The sequence below is a fragment of the Epargyreus clarus genome, unplaced genomic scaffold (assembly GCF_041222505.1).
Source record: "Epargyreus clarus isolate Ecla_fem2 unplaced genomic scaffold, WU_Ecla_fem_2.2 ptg000034l, whole genome shotgun sequence".
NCBI classification, from domain to species: Eukaryota; Metazoa; Arthropoda; class Insecta; order Lepidoptera; family Hesperiidae; genus Epargyreus; species Epargyreus clarus.
The window spans coordinates 10,276,220-10,291,768 of record NW_027332239.1 but is presented as its reverse complement, the minus strand read 5'-3'; the positions used below and the strand labels follow the sequence as shown (position 1 = coordinate 10,291,768).

Below are 15,549 nucleotides of genomic sequence, written 5' to 3'. Positions count from 1 at the left end.
ATACATCAAAAACAAATAAATTATGTGTTACATCGCCTCGCATCATTTCTCTCCATCGCTAGAAATAGACACTGATCTGTTATTCCAAACTATTCACATATTTCAGACCAAGTTATTAGTATTATATTTCGTGTCATTATTTCACACAAAATAACATTATTATCACATAGACTGGTTTATTTATATTTATAACCAGGACATCTGCGATGTATTTTTAGCTTATTATATTGCATAATATAAATTACATTGTTAACTATGTAACAAGCTTACTATCGAGTCAATAAATATCTGTCAAACCTTTGCCAATACTGTTTTTTTCGTATCACGCGTGAAGTGTTCGCGTGCGATTCTTGTCCACATGCGTGCCACTCGCAGTCTGTCGTTTCATAGATACTTTTGTTTCGCGTATACCTACACCTACACGCAGATAGCGAATACTACAGCGGATTCATTCACGCATGCAAGTGACACACGCACGCAGTTGTAACTCGCGTGACAGAAAAACGTACTTATTCGTTCACTGCGCTCCGCAACACAACGTAGCTCAATAACATATTAAAGCTATGATTCTAATATCACTTCGTTTTAGTAACACGATCTAGCACGAATCGTGTTCGTAGCTGCTTAGAGAAAAACCGAATCGCTGGTAAGTTGCGTCAGGTGCGTTTAATATTGTGCGAATAGTACTGGGCGGATGTTGGACGTGCGCCGGTTGCCTGCTACGAGCACCGCTGCACTGCGCGGGACCTGAAAACCAACGGATACATTAACATCTACAGGCAAAGAACGTGTCAGACGCGTGCTGTGGCAGACATAAAAGTATTTAGTATGCATATTGTATTGACGTACTTCTATCTACCGTTACACAGCTTGTAGACACGAGCCGTGTCTGTCAAAATAATTAAAAACAAATCAATTTATTAGTGAATAATGTATAGAAAAATATAATTTTGTCTGCCACGGCCCGGATTTAACACGTCCAATGTATGTAGATTTAATCAGGGCTAGCTCCATTTATATTTACAAAAATTGAACACGAACATGAAAAATGAAAGTGATTGTGATGACTTTAATTGGCTATAATATTAATTAAATAAGGCAATTTGAGGGACAATATAGGGACAATGATAGAATATAGGGTATATTTTACCAAGTTTATCCAGAAAAATCTAACATTAAAACTTAATCATTTATGATACTTAAATAGCAATGATAAGATTGATAAGAGTTCAAGTTATAGTTAATACAGGACAAATTTAAATTTTTTATAACCTTACATTGAGTAGGACATTTGTACAAGTACTTTTTTTTCAATCATTACACAAATATTAACTAGTGTGTAGCTACGGCAATGCTACGACAATCAAAAACAAACCACACTAAGCACTTTCGTAAAACGGAATGTAAATAGATACTTTTATTCTACTCTACATTTAAATTCTACTGTATATTTTAACAAAAGCGCTATTAATCTCAGTACTGTTGTACAATTGAATTGTTATTTAGTTCGAGACCAACAATAGTAAACATTCAAAGAATTTTAATCCGGAGGTCGCTATTGTGTCGTATAAAGGAACGCAATCTATTTACTACAGAAAATTCTGTGTAGGCTGTATTGTGTCCGCCTGTAACGAGTAAACACAAAAACCAAGTTTAAAAATGAGAAAAATAATAATCCAACTGAAATACAAGCATGCAAAGTTTCTAAATACTTTTGTTGTCATAAAATGGATAATCCAAGTAAATAAGTGAAAATTTAAACTCTGCAAACTTTAAATACTATACGATATAAAAGCTACCAACTAAAAGTAAATTAAAATTTTAACCAGGATTGAAAATAGCGGATTTCAGACAAATACGTTTCAGATATATTTGTTTCATTCATTGCTAAGCAGCTTCAACCGTAAGAATTAAAAATTAATAAGCTTACAGTAAATGCATTTTAATGATATTCTTACATTTTACAAGGGAAATTACATTTATGTATAATATTTATGGGATTTATGTATAATAACTATAAGTGTAAGTCAAGAAACATTTATCGTAACTCAACTCGGCAGACACGTGTCGGGTCTGTCGGTTCAATATCACTAAACATAGAAGCTTTAATTGAGGTTAATATGCTTCAGGGCTATAAAAGTATAAATAATGCATATTACACTTTCTACATGTATATCTATCTATGTACCTAATGCTTATAAAAATATTGAATAAAACCAACACACTTTACATAATACATTTCTCGCAGGGAAAAACGCTAGCTAAAAACACATTGTGCTCTTTGTCCCAAATAAATATATTACCCACCTCTATCTATTATTATCTTACCTACCTCTATCTATATCTATATTTGTACTCAAACCTCTACGTTTTAATCTGAAACTACACACAAAAACCAAAAAAGAAACAAAATTGTAACCTTTGAGTTCGGTCAGGGTGTAAGATGGCAAAGCAGCTGATGGCGTGACGTAATCACATGGACTCGGGGTCCCATTCCAGGGTGTGTATTGTCCATGAGCAGCCTCCTCTATTGCATAGAAAATGAAAAAGCCATGCAATTAAAGAAACAATGGTAGAAGTGAAGACAGAAAAATATTCAAAGTTGTAAAAGAATTATTAAAAGAATGAAAGAAAGAAATAATTATTAAAAGTAAAGCATGGTTTTAGAGTGACAAATCGATTGTATCACAAGTTAACAAATAAAAATTGTTTTGATTTTCAACACATACTAACTTAGTGAGTAAAAACAGACAATAGGAAATAGTGTTGTTAAAAATAGTGCTGAGTTTTTTTAAATATAAATAGTTGAAAATGGCGTATTATAGTTTAGCGTTCCTGTTGTATAATATGTAAATATTTTGTTTTTTAATCACTACAGAAACTACATTAACGAATAAAAAATGTGATCGCCCTATAATTTTAAAATTGGAAGTTAATTACAAATTCCTGGCAATTATATTAATAAAGAAATAAGTATTGTATTTTCTTATACTAATAGTAACTTCGTTTGTCTAAGGGAGAACATTAAAAATAGATCCTTTTAAATAAGGTCGTCTTAGTGCATCGATTGCGACGCTCATTAGCGTGGTCGGGGTCGACAAGGTCTATGAGCTCTTTGAGCCGCCATTTCTGTGTTTCGACAGATTGAAGGAGATAACTTTTCTACAAGGCCGAATTTATTGCCGTAGTGTGTAAGGAGAACAAAATAAATTAAAGAATATATGTACTTCTGAGAGACATGTCGAATTGCACAAACGTAATTTTCACTTTAAGAACTTAGAGTTCATTTATTATAGTGAGCTTCTACTTTAGTGTCCGCCTTGCTTATTATAGTATGGGAACAGGATGAAAAAATAGTGTTTTTCAAAATAGAAGGTAAGTGCTTATAATGAGATATTATCATCAAAGTCGCGTCACACAAGTGTACTAAAATAATATTCAGCCGATTTTGAGATTAGCCGGTACAGAAAGATAGACAGCCAATCTAAAAGTGATTTTACATTTATGTATCGTGCAAATATACATAGAGTTTAGAAAATTGCAAGTACATATTTTGAAATCACAGAAACATCATACTAACCATAGTTTAATATAGTTTTATTGAGAAAATCTTTAGTCATATATTATATATTTCTTTAGATATGTGATGCGAAAAAGCTCGTGTTTTAAAGTTCATTTTTATAGTCAATTGGTAACAAATTGCAACAATTTATTCGTTTATTTTTAGAGAAGGCCGCTTGTGCTTTTCGTGCGAAGCCTGCACTGTGTCTTGTGCCAATAATTTCGAAATTGTTAATCTTACATTTTACTTCGTTTTGCTGCAATTTTTGCACCGCTGTTTAGCGGCTGGAATGAAAAATATAAATTTGTTCGGTTATGAAAATAGAAACAATAAAACAATGCCTATGTACAAAGAAACACACACAAAAAATCAATAAAATTGCAGACGAAATAAGAAAAAATATAAATTAAAAAGGGAGGTAACAAAAAGGCTTCTGAAATATTCGCGGGTTTTCGTTTTTGTATGGTACCTATATCGCTAATGAATATATTAGAATACCTTTCCGAATAAACGCTTAAGTATAAACAAACTACTTTACAAATTTTGCACATCCTATATCACTTTGTACCTAATACCTATTCGATTTTCACTTAATGTTGGTCACATACACACATGACTTTTCCTGAAAAAAATAAAATCGACAATACATGTACAAAAATAATTTCGCTTAGCATGCATATAAACGTGTAAGAAGGTAATTACTTAAAATTAAATTAACATAGGAAAGATGCTAAAGTAATTATGAAGTGAAGTATGATATGGAAATATTGTTGTATTGTTATCGGTCATTTACCGTTCGGAAACATAAATAATATAAGTTTATAATAGGTATAGTCCGCGTAAAACTGCTAGTCCGCTCTGAATATAGAAATGAATCGAAGAAATTGTATGATTACACCTGCTCGGGACTTCAGAGCGGACGAGCCGCTTGGTGCGGACTATACTTGCATTTATGCACACCGGAACCTTATTTAAGACTTAGAGGGCAGGTAAATATTTATATAAATTGCTATAAACGGCGTATAGTTCAATTCGTGTACTTTAAAGGTTTTGAATTGAAGAAAACTGAATCGCCCAAAGGTTTACAGGCACACCAAGACATCGTCAGAACCGTTGAGCCACTCAAATTAAACGTAGTATACGTTTAATTTGAGTGGCTCAACGGTATGCAGTTGATATCAGAGTTCCTGGTAAGATAGCTTTTAAGTTAGAACAAAGCCTATTGGTTTCAGATTATATTTTGACTTCGTCGGAAACCATCGTGTGGTATCACTTCTATTTAAATTATACCCATTTGCACAACAACTGTTAGCTAGGTAGCTACCTAGCAACTGTTTGTTTTTGCTGTTAACAAACAGTTGCTACATATTATTCAGCACTTTGCCCTGTGTTGTTTTACCCTAGCACTTCAGGGTAGCGGTGTGGAAGTTTACACCGGTCGTCATGTGTCGCTTGCTAATAAACAGTTGCTAAACATTGTCCAGCACTTTGCTCCGTGCTGTTTTGCTCTGGGTTTGCTACACCGTGTCGTGTGTCACCTGCTAACATACAGTTCCTACGTATTATCCAGCACATTGCTCCGTGCCGCTTTACCCAGGTTTTTTACACTGTGTCGTGTGTCACCTGCTAACAAAGTTGCTTAGCCTTATGCAACACTTCGCTCCGTGCCGCTTCACCCTGGATTAGCTACACCGTGTCGTGTCACCTGTGCGGCGCGCGGTGCGGCGAGCCGGGCGGCGAGGCGGCGGGCGAGAGCGCGGGCGTCGCGGGCGCGGAGGCGGCGCGCCGCCGCGAGTACTCCGTGCCGCCCACCGCGAGCGCCGTGCCGCCGCCCACCGGGTCCGTGATGCGCGTCACGCTCAGCCCGGACGCGGAGCGGGTCGGCCGCGACGGCGCTGCAAGTGCACATCTCAGCATCCAACACTAGTATAATGTCTACAAGAATGTACGTACTCAACTGATTTGCTATTGCTATTCCGCTCCTGGGCACGGGTCTCCTCTCAGAGTGAAACAGTCCACCGTACTGACCAAATGTGAATTAGTAGAGTTCATTTACTTTTGACAACTTTTGTTACAAGTTCCAAGCGTGTAAATTGCCTTATGATGTTCTCGTTTACCGTTACAACAAGTGATAATTTAATTTTGAATTTTTAAGGTCTTCTATCCCATGAAAGTAAAAGTTAAAATCGATTTAAAACTCGCTATGAATAATATGTGAACACATACAGGAAAAAATCATAAGTATAATGTAATCGTACATATTGTAATCGTATCCTAGTTTGACATAAAAGTCTGACAGTCTGACAGGCTAACTATAGTGAAGTCACTTTCCGAAGAACACGCATCAGCCCATCCCCTTAATTTATTAATATTTAAACATAGAAATAAAGTGTGTCATTCTAAGAGGAAAATCCGTACCCAGTGAATAGCCAATCGTTTGACACTATATATAGGCGTGCTAAAACATGTCTACAATCAGATACTTACTCCCAGTATAACTATACAATCCAGCTGGCGAAGACCGAGGCCTATAGCCGGACGCAGTGGACGTAGTGGACAAGGTCGAGGGGGACCTCTTCAGGCCCCCCGGACCCCCGACCCCCGCGTCACTCACCGCGGTGGATGGTCTCCGAGGACGCGGCTGCCTCTTTGATCCTGTTCTGCACACACCTAATAAAAAAACTCACATCACACACAATAAAATGTGTTAAAATAAGTAAATGAGAACATTCTTAACATATAAAATAAATCCATTATTATACGTTTCCATAGAAAATATTCGACCCTAATGTAATGCCTGAATGCTATGCTTATTAGGTTAGGTTTTGTATTGTGTACATTGTTGTTATACTATATCATTAAATACCAGGTATTACCTAGTAGTAATATTATATTTTTATACAACTACTTTAAATTTAGTAAATACCTACAGTTAACTTATTTTTAGATTGCGTAAATACCTCGTTACAAACACAAAGCCGGAATAAATGCGCGCGACATTTTTCAGAAGCCTTTTTGTTATTATCCCATTAATCTTAAGTCACTTGACTTGTTGTCTTCTCCAAATAATAAATTGTGCCTCCTTTTGTTTTTGTGTACCGTAATAATACCACACTTAAATTTATTGCCTTAAGAATTCAAGAACTTATTCAATATTTCTATCGCTTTGAGCACACAGGCCACACTTGAATGGGTTTCACACTAGACCTAGATCTAGTCTAATCCAATTGCTTGTGAACGGAGATTAATAAGGAGTATATATACATATATGGAATAATAATATTGTTGCTTTATCTACTGGAATACCTGCACAAAATACTGATATGTAATTTTTATTGTTAAACCTAGCGATAAGGCAGAGGTTCTACCTGATGAAAAGTCGCTTATTTATGGACATTTGCGACACCAGAAGAGTCGGCAATGCATCGCTGTTTTTGAAGAAGAGCTCCTTTTGCACCTTTTTTAAGAGCCCCATGTCATAACAGTCTATATCGAAAAAAATAAGGCAGAGGTTCTACCTGATGGAAAGTCGCTTATGGGCATTTGCGATACCAGAAGAATCGGCAATGCAACGCTGTTTTTTGAAGAAGACCTTTTTGCACCTTTTTTAAGAGCCCCATGTCATAACAGTCTGGTTCGGAAGAAGTTACGTACGTGGCCACACAATCGTAGGAGTCCGCGAAGTTATATGGATAAAACTCCACGAAATATATTTTATATCACGGCGTGCGTAAATGGACGTTTTACGCACGCTTCGCGTGCGCAAAACCCCCATTTCCGACCCCGTAATATAAAATTTTATACAACACGCGGACGAAAAATGTTTTTCTGACTCGTGTGATTGCAGTCCTCGCCTGCGGCTCGGCCTGCAAACTCACACTTGTCAGAAAAAAATTTTTCGTCCTCGTATTGTAATGTACTATTTATCATATTTCAACTGTCACATTAAAACCACAGGGGAATTTCAGTAGCTCCACGGTTAAAATAACCCAGGCGACAATTTTTAAAACTAGACCGACCGTTAACTCAATTGTGGAGTTATCGTTCAGTTAGCCGAAATAACTTATCGATCACCTAAATCAAAATTCATTGGAACATAAAATAGGTTAATAGGCGGCCTCTTCTAGTACGTAGGTTAAAAAGAACGAGAGCTCATTAGTTTACTCAACTTCTTTCTCTGTAAAAAGTAGTAAATTCACGCTTTAAAATGTATAAGTGCTTTCGAGTTCAAGTGATGGCAATTTCGTGTGGCCGCGAGGTCACTGTCACTCAACGTTAGTGTTGCCAAGTGAAACCACTTGAATTATAGGACGTCTTCAGTACCCTTACCATGAGTTTTCAAAACATCCCACAATTTTACGTTACGTTTACTCAATCGATTATTATGTTCCGTTTGCTTCAGTAGACTGAGTAAACGTAACAATAAGTAAGTGCTCAAGTCTTTTTGTCTGCCTCAAATGTTCGCAAAAAAGAGAGACAAAACATAAAGCGCCATTTTGTCAATTTAGACATTTAATGTTACGTTACTGACACTATAGTTCTGATACAATCCGCTAGGGGCGCTGATTGGAATTTGTATGGGCAAATACGTAAACAAATACCAAAACAGTCATATTTGTCAAAACCTAAAAACTCATGGTAAGGGTACAGATACCTCGAAAATGTATTCCAAAAATAAAATACATTCGAGGTGAGTATTTCGGTAATTTATTTAGTTATATATTTAACTAAGACGGAAATTTTATATACAATAAGAATATGAAGCGTCATTATAATATTTACAACTTACCTTACTAAATAGTGATAAATGAAAATATATATTTTTTGTAATTGCAGCTTATGATATAAGTCGAACCTCTATAATTCTGGATAGAACGACTACAGAAATCAGTGAAGCTATTTCTGATAGTGTTTGAAAAAAATCGAATTTATTATAATGAGAAGTACCAGCTCAATTGTCAAATTTCGATCATTATTATTATTTGAAAAGATATGAAGTTTCCAATTTTTTACTGATCACACGCTAAAAACCAGTAGAGGAAAATTCTTCTGAACTGTTTTGCCTTTGCCTATTTTTGTATGTGAGCTACAACATTACCATTGAAGACAAGATTCACGCTTAAACTAATATGTCATGCGTACAACCACTTTGTGAAGTGTTCGCCTCGTAATTTCCTTCATATATCTGGCGACACGCTGGCGAACTAAGGCAACTATTTATCACAAGACTAATCTCCAGATGCCAGACGCTTTTCGGGCGGAAAATAGCTCTTTGTGTCACTTGATGTCACAGAATACTCGGGAAACCTACACGGGTAATACTTCAAAATTTCTTTGTGTAATTATCGTTCTTTCCTTGTATGAAATATGCAAACATTTTGTCAAAGATTTATAGTGTTTTAAATAATAATGAATCAGTTTACATAAAGCGAAGTTTTAAGTAAAGTGCTGGAAAAGCTGTAAAAAATATTGACTGGCTTAATATTAGTATCTATTTAAAAGCTGTTACATATAGCGTGTAACTACATACAATTATGTACCTATGATAGCCCGGCACAGTTTTTAAAGGAACTTGTAATGGTACAAAATTTGGCTACAAAAATAACATCAAATTAGCTACACCTAATGTCGATGTCAAAGATTCAGTTTCAGGTCTTACAATTAGGTACGTTATACGGCTAGTTTTATTTTCAGAATCTACCCGCTTCGGGCACGTATAAAATATGAATTTAGAAACCTCTTCTAAATGATTGTACACTGGCCTTTGTTCACTACGGCACCCTTAAGGAATATACACACTACCTCTGTGTCCTATTTTGTGCTAAAAGTGGACAAAGCGTTAAGATACCAAATATCTACACTTATAACTATTTAGTAATTAATTTAAATGTGTAATATCACCTGTAGGACATTGCCTGCCCATCGCGCACTTCCCTTCGCAGATGGTCCGTTGGCTGAGCATCGTCTGGTACGAGTCCAACATGACTCGGCACTCCGCGAGGTCGTTGTCGGCTAGCGCCAGCGACGGGTACCGCTCCTTCAGTCGTCTTCTTTCCTTTTTTTATGAAAATAATAATCAAAATTATGAATTCGTTTTATAGAAACTACCTAAATAAATGCACAGAAGGTGTTAGAACCACCATTACACCTGTTTCAGTGTTAAGCGCTGCTGTGTTTCGCTTTGAAGAGTACGAGTTTGTTAAGGTAGACTTCCCGATATATAGTAGATATTTATCCGAAACTTTTCAGCTTAATTCTTATTGCACCTGTGACCGATCTTACGTAGGAATATGGGTCACGTAGGAATATAGGCTTATGGGTTGATTACAGATATCCATGGGCGGCAGTGACCATTTACCATCAGGTGCACAGCATGCTTTTTACTACTTCAATATTAAAAAAAAGAGATTAGTAAAAGAAAATAATTCAGGTAAGAAAATCTTATTTCTAAACTTGTATGAATATTGCTAACAAATTATTTTCGTGTTGATGTGAAAAATATTTTAGTTAAGTTATAATTAAGTGTAACACTTTGATAAATTTGATGGACAGTATTTCGATAAGGTAATTTTCATATAAATTAACTGTCCCCGTGACCCGTTGTTTATACCCTTATTATAAACATTATGATATTTTATAATGTGATACAATTACACCCAGTATGTTCACGTGCTAATTATGTTATTGCCCATAAAACAGTTCCCTTGTGAGCAATTTCCTTAAAAAATTAAAATATAAACAATTTAAACGATAATTAATATGGGAAGGGTCATTTAGATTATAATAAAAGTAATTTGGCGTAATTTTCAACTATAGCGAAAGCAAAAATATTCATGCTACTACGTCCTATGTTAAACAAAGACCGTCTTTTGTTGGTTGTCAGAGATTCTCACGAACTGCCTCAGGGTCTTACAAGACTGCCCAGATTTCTGTTACTGTACAAAGTTACAAAAGAAAAGAATACCATTGACACAGTTGTATAAACCAGCATAGGCGATGAGTCACGGACATATTAATATTTTTAGCAAGCCGACGGCCACGGATGTAACAATTCTTACGAAGATTACTTACATAACTTATATTGTTGCAGTAACTTTTGACGAATGTAGAGTAGGTACTCGTATGAACTGATATGATTCATAGAAATCATAGGCGTACCTATCAGTATATTGATTTCTTTCCGTCCTACGGCTAGTACGTAGTTAGCCGCGGCGACTATTTAGTCGCGAAAAACTGCGGTCTCATGGTTTTTTACAAATTACAGGTCTACATACGCGATGGAGGCTCAAGAAAAATCTGTGACCACCAACTGTTTCCAACATCTTCTTCAGGGTCAGCATTGCATGCACGGGCGTGCTATAAGCGTGCAACAAAAGAGGAATTCCGTGGGGTTTTAGCCACTAGGAGTCTGTTAGGTCTTCGCTGCCCTCGCAGCTGAGGGGAACGAACCCATGCAGGATTTCCCCACGGTAAAAAAAGATTAGCACTGCATCCGTGACAGACCCCTGGCAGATACTGGTCAATCCAAACACTGTAATTTAGCATTAACTCACCTCAACAAGCTTATACGTCTCGAAGTCCTGCAGTTGCCGCTGGAAGCCCAGGTTGGGGTTGGCGACCGCGCGGCCAGCTCGCACCACCTTCAGCGCCTCCCGCCACGTCAGCGGCGTCACCGACATTATGTACGCCACCGCCACCGTCACACTGCGCGACATACCTGCCAAACTAGAAAAAATATTTATGATGTAAATATATGTATGTACATAGGACATATATAATAAAAATAGATATAGTTAAAAAAAACTAAAAAAAACACGCTTTTATGATAAAAACAACTAAAAAGTAGAAAATAATTTTCAATCTAGGAATCAATTAAGAAACCGTAAGTAGTATAATTGTGAAAAAAGCGTGGGGTGCTTTTCGAAAACCAATAAATGGAGCACCTTGCGATGAACTTTCTCTAAGGCGCTCGATCAATATCGCCTCGAAAATCGTTAATCCTGAGGATGTTGATAAGGACAATGGTACAAAATTATTAAAATCGTGTATTGTCATCGGTTTTTGATAATTTTTCAAAATTTTGAATTAACTGAAGTTCAAAGTAGATAGAAATCGGGTTCAAAGATTCCGTTAATCTGTTACGTACATACATACATGCATGCATACAACCCAAGCTAATAAAAGCGTGTTAATAAATAAAATGAAATAAAATTCCTTTATTTCAGGCAACTAAGGGCCCATAATATGTGTTAGTAACAGATTACTTAGAAACTATGTTAGTATTATAATTCATTACCATTTATTAATTTATTTTATATTAAATTAGCTAATTATCATGTCATTGTCATAAATTATAAATTAAAAAAATATATAAAATTAAAATTTATGACAGTAAATTATATCATAATATAGGTAGATGGAGCTAAAGAAGTTTTACTTCAGTCGTGTGGTCTAAAGCACACTCGTATGTTTCTATTCCTTACAACCATTAGTGTGGTAAAGGAGACATACTTTTCCGAGGTATTCTAGCCTAATTGTGGTGCCATATCTAATTCTGCATAATGACAGTAGTAGCTAGCGCTGCTACGTTCCGCTTTGAAGGAAGACATCTATATATATAAAAGCGAAAAGATACTCACGTTCAAAACGTATTAATCAAGGTTTTGACTAAACTACTGAAGCTACAATCATGAAACTTGAGATATAGCTGTATTTTATGATGTAGATGCGCACTAAGAACGGATTTTTTGATATTCCACCTTTAAGGGGGTTAAATGGGGGTTGAAAGTTAGTATGAAAGTCCATCAGTTTTAAAGCAAACTGGTTGAAAATTGGTATTTAGCTTTCTGATTTAAAGTAATAAAAATCTAATCTAAGGGTTTTTCCAAAATCAACCCTAAAGGTGGTAAAATAGGGGTTGACAGCTTATTTTAAATTTTGCCATTTTGAAAGCCAGCACTATGAAAGTTAGCCATTGCTTTACTGGTTAGATATAATAGAACTTTAGTTCTACCGTTTTTGGAAAATCAACCCTTATGTGGGTTAAATAAGGGTTGTAAGTTTGTATGAAAGTCCCCCAGTTTTGAAGTAAACTGTATGAAAATCGGTATTTGGGTTTTCGATAGAAAATAATTAAACACCTATTTCACCATTTTTGGAAAATCAACCCTTAAGTTGGTAAAATAAGGGTTGACAGCTTATTTTAAAATTTGCCAATTTGAAAGCCAGCACTATGAAAGTTAGCCATTGCTCTACTGCTTAGATATATTGGATATTTAATTCTACCGTTTTTTGCAAATCAACCCTTATATGGGTTAAATAAGGATTGTAAGTTTGTATAAAAATTCCCCAGTTTTGATGTAATCTGTATGAAAATCGGTATTTGGGTTTTCGATAGATAATAATTAAACACCTATTTCGCCATTTTTGGAAAATCAACCCTTAAGTTGGTTAAATAAGGGTTGACAGTTTATTTTAAAATTTACCAATTTGAAAGCCAGCACTATGAAAGTTAGCCATTGCCTCACTGGTTACATATAGTGGAACTTTAATTCTATCGTTTTTTGGAAAATCAACCCTTATTTGGGTTAAATAAGGGTTGTAAGTTTGTATGAGAGTCCCCCAGTTTTTATGTAAACTGTATAAAAATCGGTATTTGGGTTTTCGATAGAAAATAAATAATCACCTATTTCATTGTTTTTGGAAAATCATCCCTTAAAGTCGTTAAATGGGGGTGGAATTTATTTCAAACTCCGTTAATTCGGAAGCAAGGACTATAAAAAATTGCATTTGGCTTTCCTGTTAAATAATAATAGAACTTTTTTAACACTATTTATGGAAAATCTACCCTTAAGAGGGTAAAATAGGGGTTGGAAGTTTGTTGGGAAGTCCGCAGATTTTGAAACAAAGTCTATGAAAATTGATATTCAGCTTTCTGATTGAAAATAATAGAACACCTATTATACCGTTTTTGGAAAATCAACCCTTAAGATCGATTAATAGGGAATAGAACTTTATTTTAAAATTCGTTATTTTGGAAACAAGGATTGTAAAAATAGCATTTAGCTATCTGGTTCGAAATAATAGACCTTCTTTAACACCGTTTATGGAAAATCTACCCTTAAAAAGGTAAAATAGGGGTGGAAACTTTGTTTAGAAGTTCACAGCTTTTAAGCAAAGTCTATGAACATTGTTATTTGGCTTAATGATTAAAAATAATAGAACACTTATTTCGCCGTTTTTGAAAAATTAACCCTTAAGGACGTTTAATAGGGGATGGAACTTTATTTTAAAAACCGTTAATTTGGAAGCAAGGAGTGTAAAAAATGGCAATTGGCTTTCTGGTTGAGAATGATAGAACTTTTTTAACACCATTTATGGAAAATCTACCCTTAAGAGGGTATAATAGGGGTAGAAACTTCGTTTAGAAGTCCGCAGATTTTAAAGCAAAGTCTATGAAAATTGGTATTTTGCTTTCTGGTTGTAAATAATATATCACTTATTTTTCCATTTTTTGAAAATGAACCCTTATGGTCGATAAATAGGGGTTGGAACTTTAGTTTATAATATGTTAATTTGGAAGCAACCACTATGAAAAATTATCATTGGACTCAATGAAGCATCTGAGGCACTGTTTTTTTAGATCAACCCTTAAGACGGCTATAAAAGGGTGTATGCATTATGCCTTTCTGTTTACACATCAGCATTTTAACAACTCAACAATCAACCCCATTAGGGTACTATAAGTAAAGAAAGTTTCTTTAAAAACCGTTATTGAAGTTACTTCCTTTGGCGTGTCTGGAAAAAGAACAGAGTGCAGAGAGGTTTAGTGTAGGGCAAAATTCCACGGGCCGTCGTAACATATATTTTTAAAACGGGAATGTATTGCGCGTGCTGAAGTGCAGAACAGCGGTTTTTTAGGGTTCCGTACCTAAAGGATAAAAACGGAACCCTATTACTAAGACTTCGCTGTCTGTCCGTCTGTCCGTGTGTCACAGGGTTCTATCTCTGGAACCGTAATAGATAGACATTTGAAATTCTTACAGAAGATGCATAACGGTGGCCGCTATAACAACAAATACTAAAAATAAAAAAAGTTGAAAACAAAAAGGGGTCCCCATACAACAAACTGCAATTCGATATTTTTCCAACTAACTTTTGAACCGTTAGAGGTAGACCCTCAATATTAAATACTAGAAATTAAAAAAAAATGAAAATTTTGGTTGTACGGAACCCTCCAGGTGCGGGTTTGACTTGCACTTGGCCAATTATTAGTAACGCGCAGACCCGCGGGCTACAAGGGAAAGTCGCGAGCCACACACCACCCGTGAGTGTTGGGTTGCCGACCGCTGGTGTTGAATATTAGCTTTCAAAAATTTACTGATAAAGTATTTATTGATGCATATGTACATAGGAATGTTTTTGAAATTCTACTAAGGAGGTAAAAGTGTTATATGTATGTATACGGGAATCTTTTAGGTTCGAAGTTAGAAACGTGAAATTTCAGATAACGTCTATTCAGATAAATTCACGACGACGTGGACGGGTGCAAATGTCATATATGCGTATATTCCCAGAGCGCTATGACAAGGGGCTCTTCAAAGAAGGTGCAAAAATGTTCATAGGCGACGTTGACTACTTTCCATCAGGTAGCAAGTCTGCTTTATCGTTAGGCTCAAATATAAAAAAAAATTGCCCTACATTTTGGTATACTGATTAGTACATCGCAACTACTTTGCACACACTGCGTGCCAATATTTTGTCCTGCAGTGGGGTATGGTTGTGGTTATGCGTGGATTAGTGATGGTGATGTGGTAGACACATAGACCTTGGATTAAAATTTTGGGCTAGAACAGGGCTACAGTATCCCCTGACTGTCGTAGGAGACTAAACCACTGTATGTAAGGCCCCATATAACATGGACGGTTCCTATGGAATAGTGTAAATAATTAATAATTATTGTATCCTACATGAAACTTATATTTTAA

The 15,549-nt window shown here is 35.7% G+C and overlaps 1 protein-coding gene across 4 annotated transcripts in view; it reads right to left on the bottom strand.

Annotated features, from left to right (window-relative positions):
- Nucleotides 1–474: 474 nt before the first annotated feature.
- The window catches only part of LOC140755776 (dual specificity protein phosphatase 22), a 37,101-nt gene continuing 22,026 nt past the window's right edge, over nucleotides 475–15,549 (bottom strand). For 2 of the 4 annotated variants that reach the window (XR_012103837.1, XR_012103838.1), the window contains exons 4-9: nucleotides 11,116–11,287; nucleotides 9,464–9,617; nucleotides 6,050–6,232; nucleotides 5,268–5,457; nucleotides 2,420–2,527; nucleotides 610–747 (exon numbers count right to left, since the gene is read on the bottom strand). Coding sequence is in view for 2 of the 4 variants with exons in the window: in XM_073091094.1 (XP_072947195.1) it covers nucleotides 720–747; nucleotides 5,268–5,457; nucleotides 6,050–6,232; nucleotides 9,464–9,617; nucleotides 11,116–11,287 (727 nt within the window). In the remaining 2 variants the exon portion in view is untranslated. Of the gene's footprint in view, nucleotides 748–2,419; nucleotides 2,528–5,267; nucleotides 5,458–6,049; nucleotides 6,233–9,463; nucleotides 9,618–11,115; nucleotides 11,288–15,549 lie in introns of all 4 variants that reach the window. The other 2 variants (XM_073091094.1, XM_073091095.1) reach the window with 2 other exon arrangements.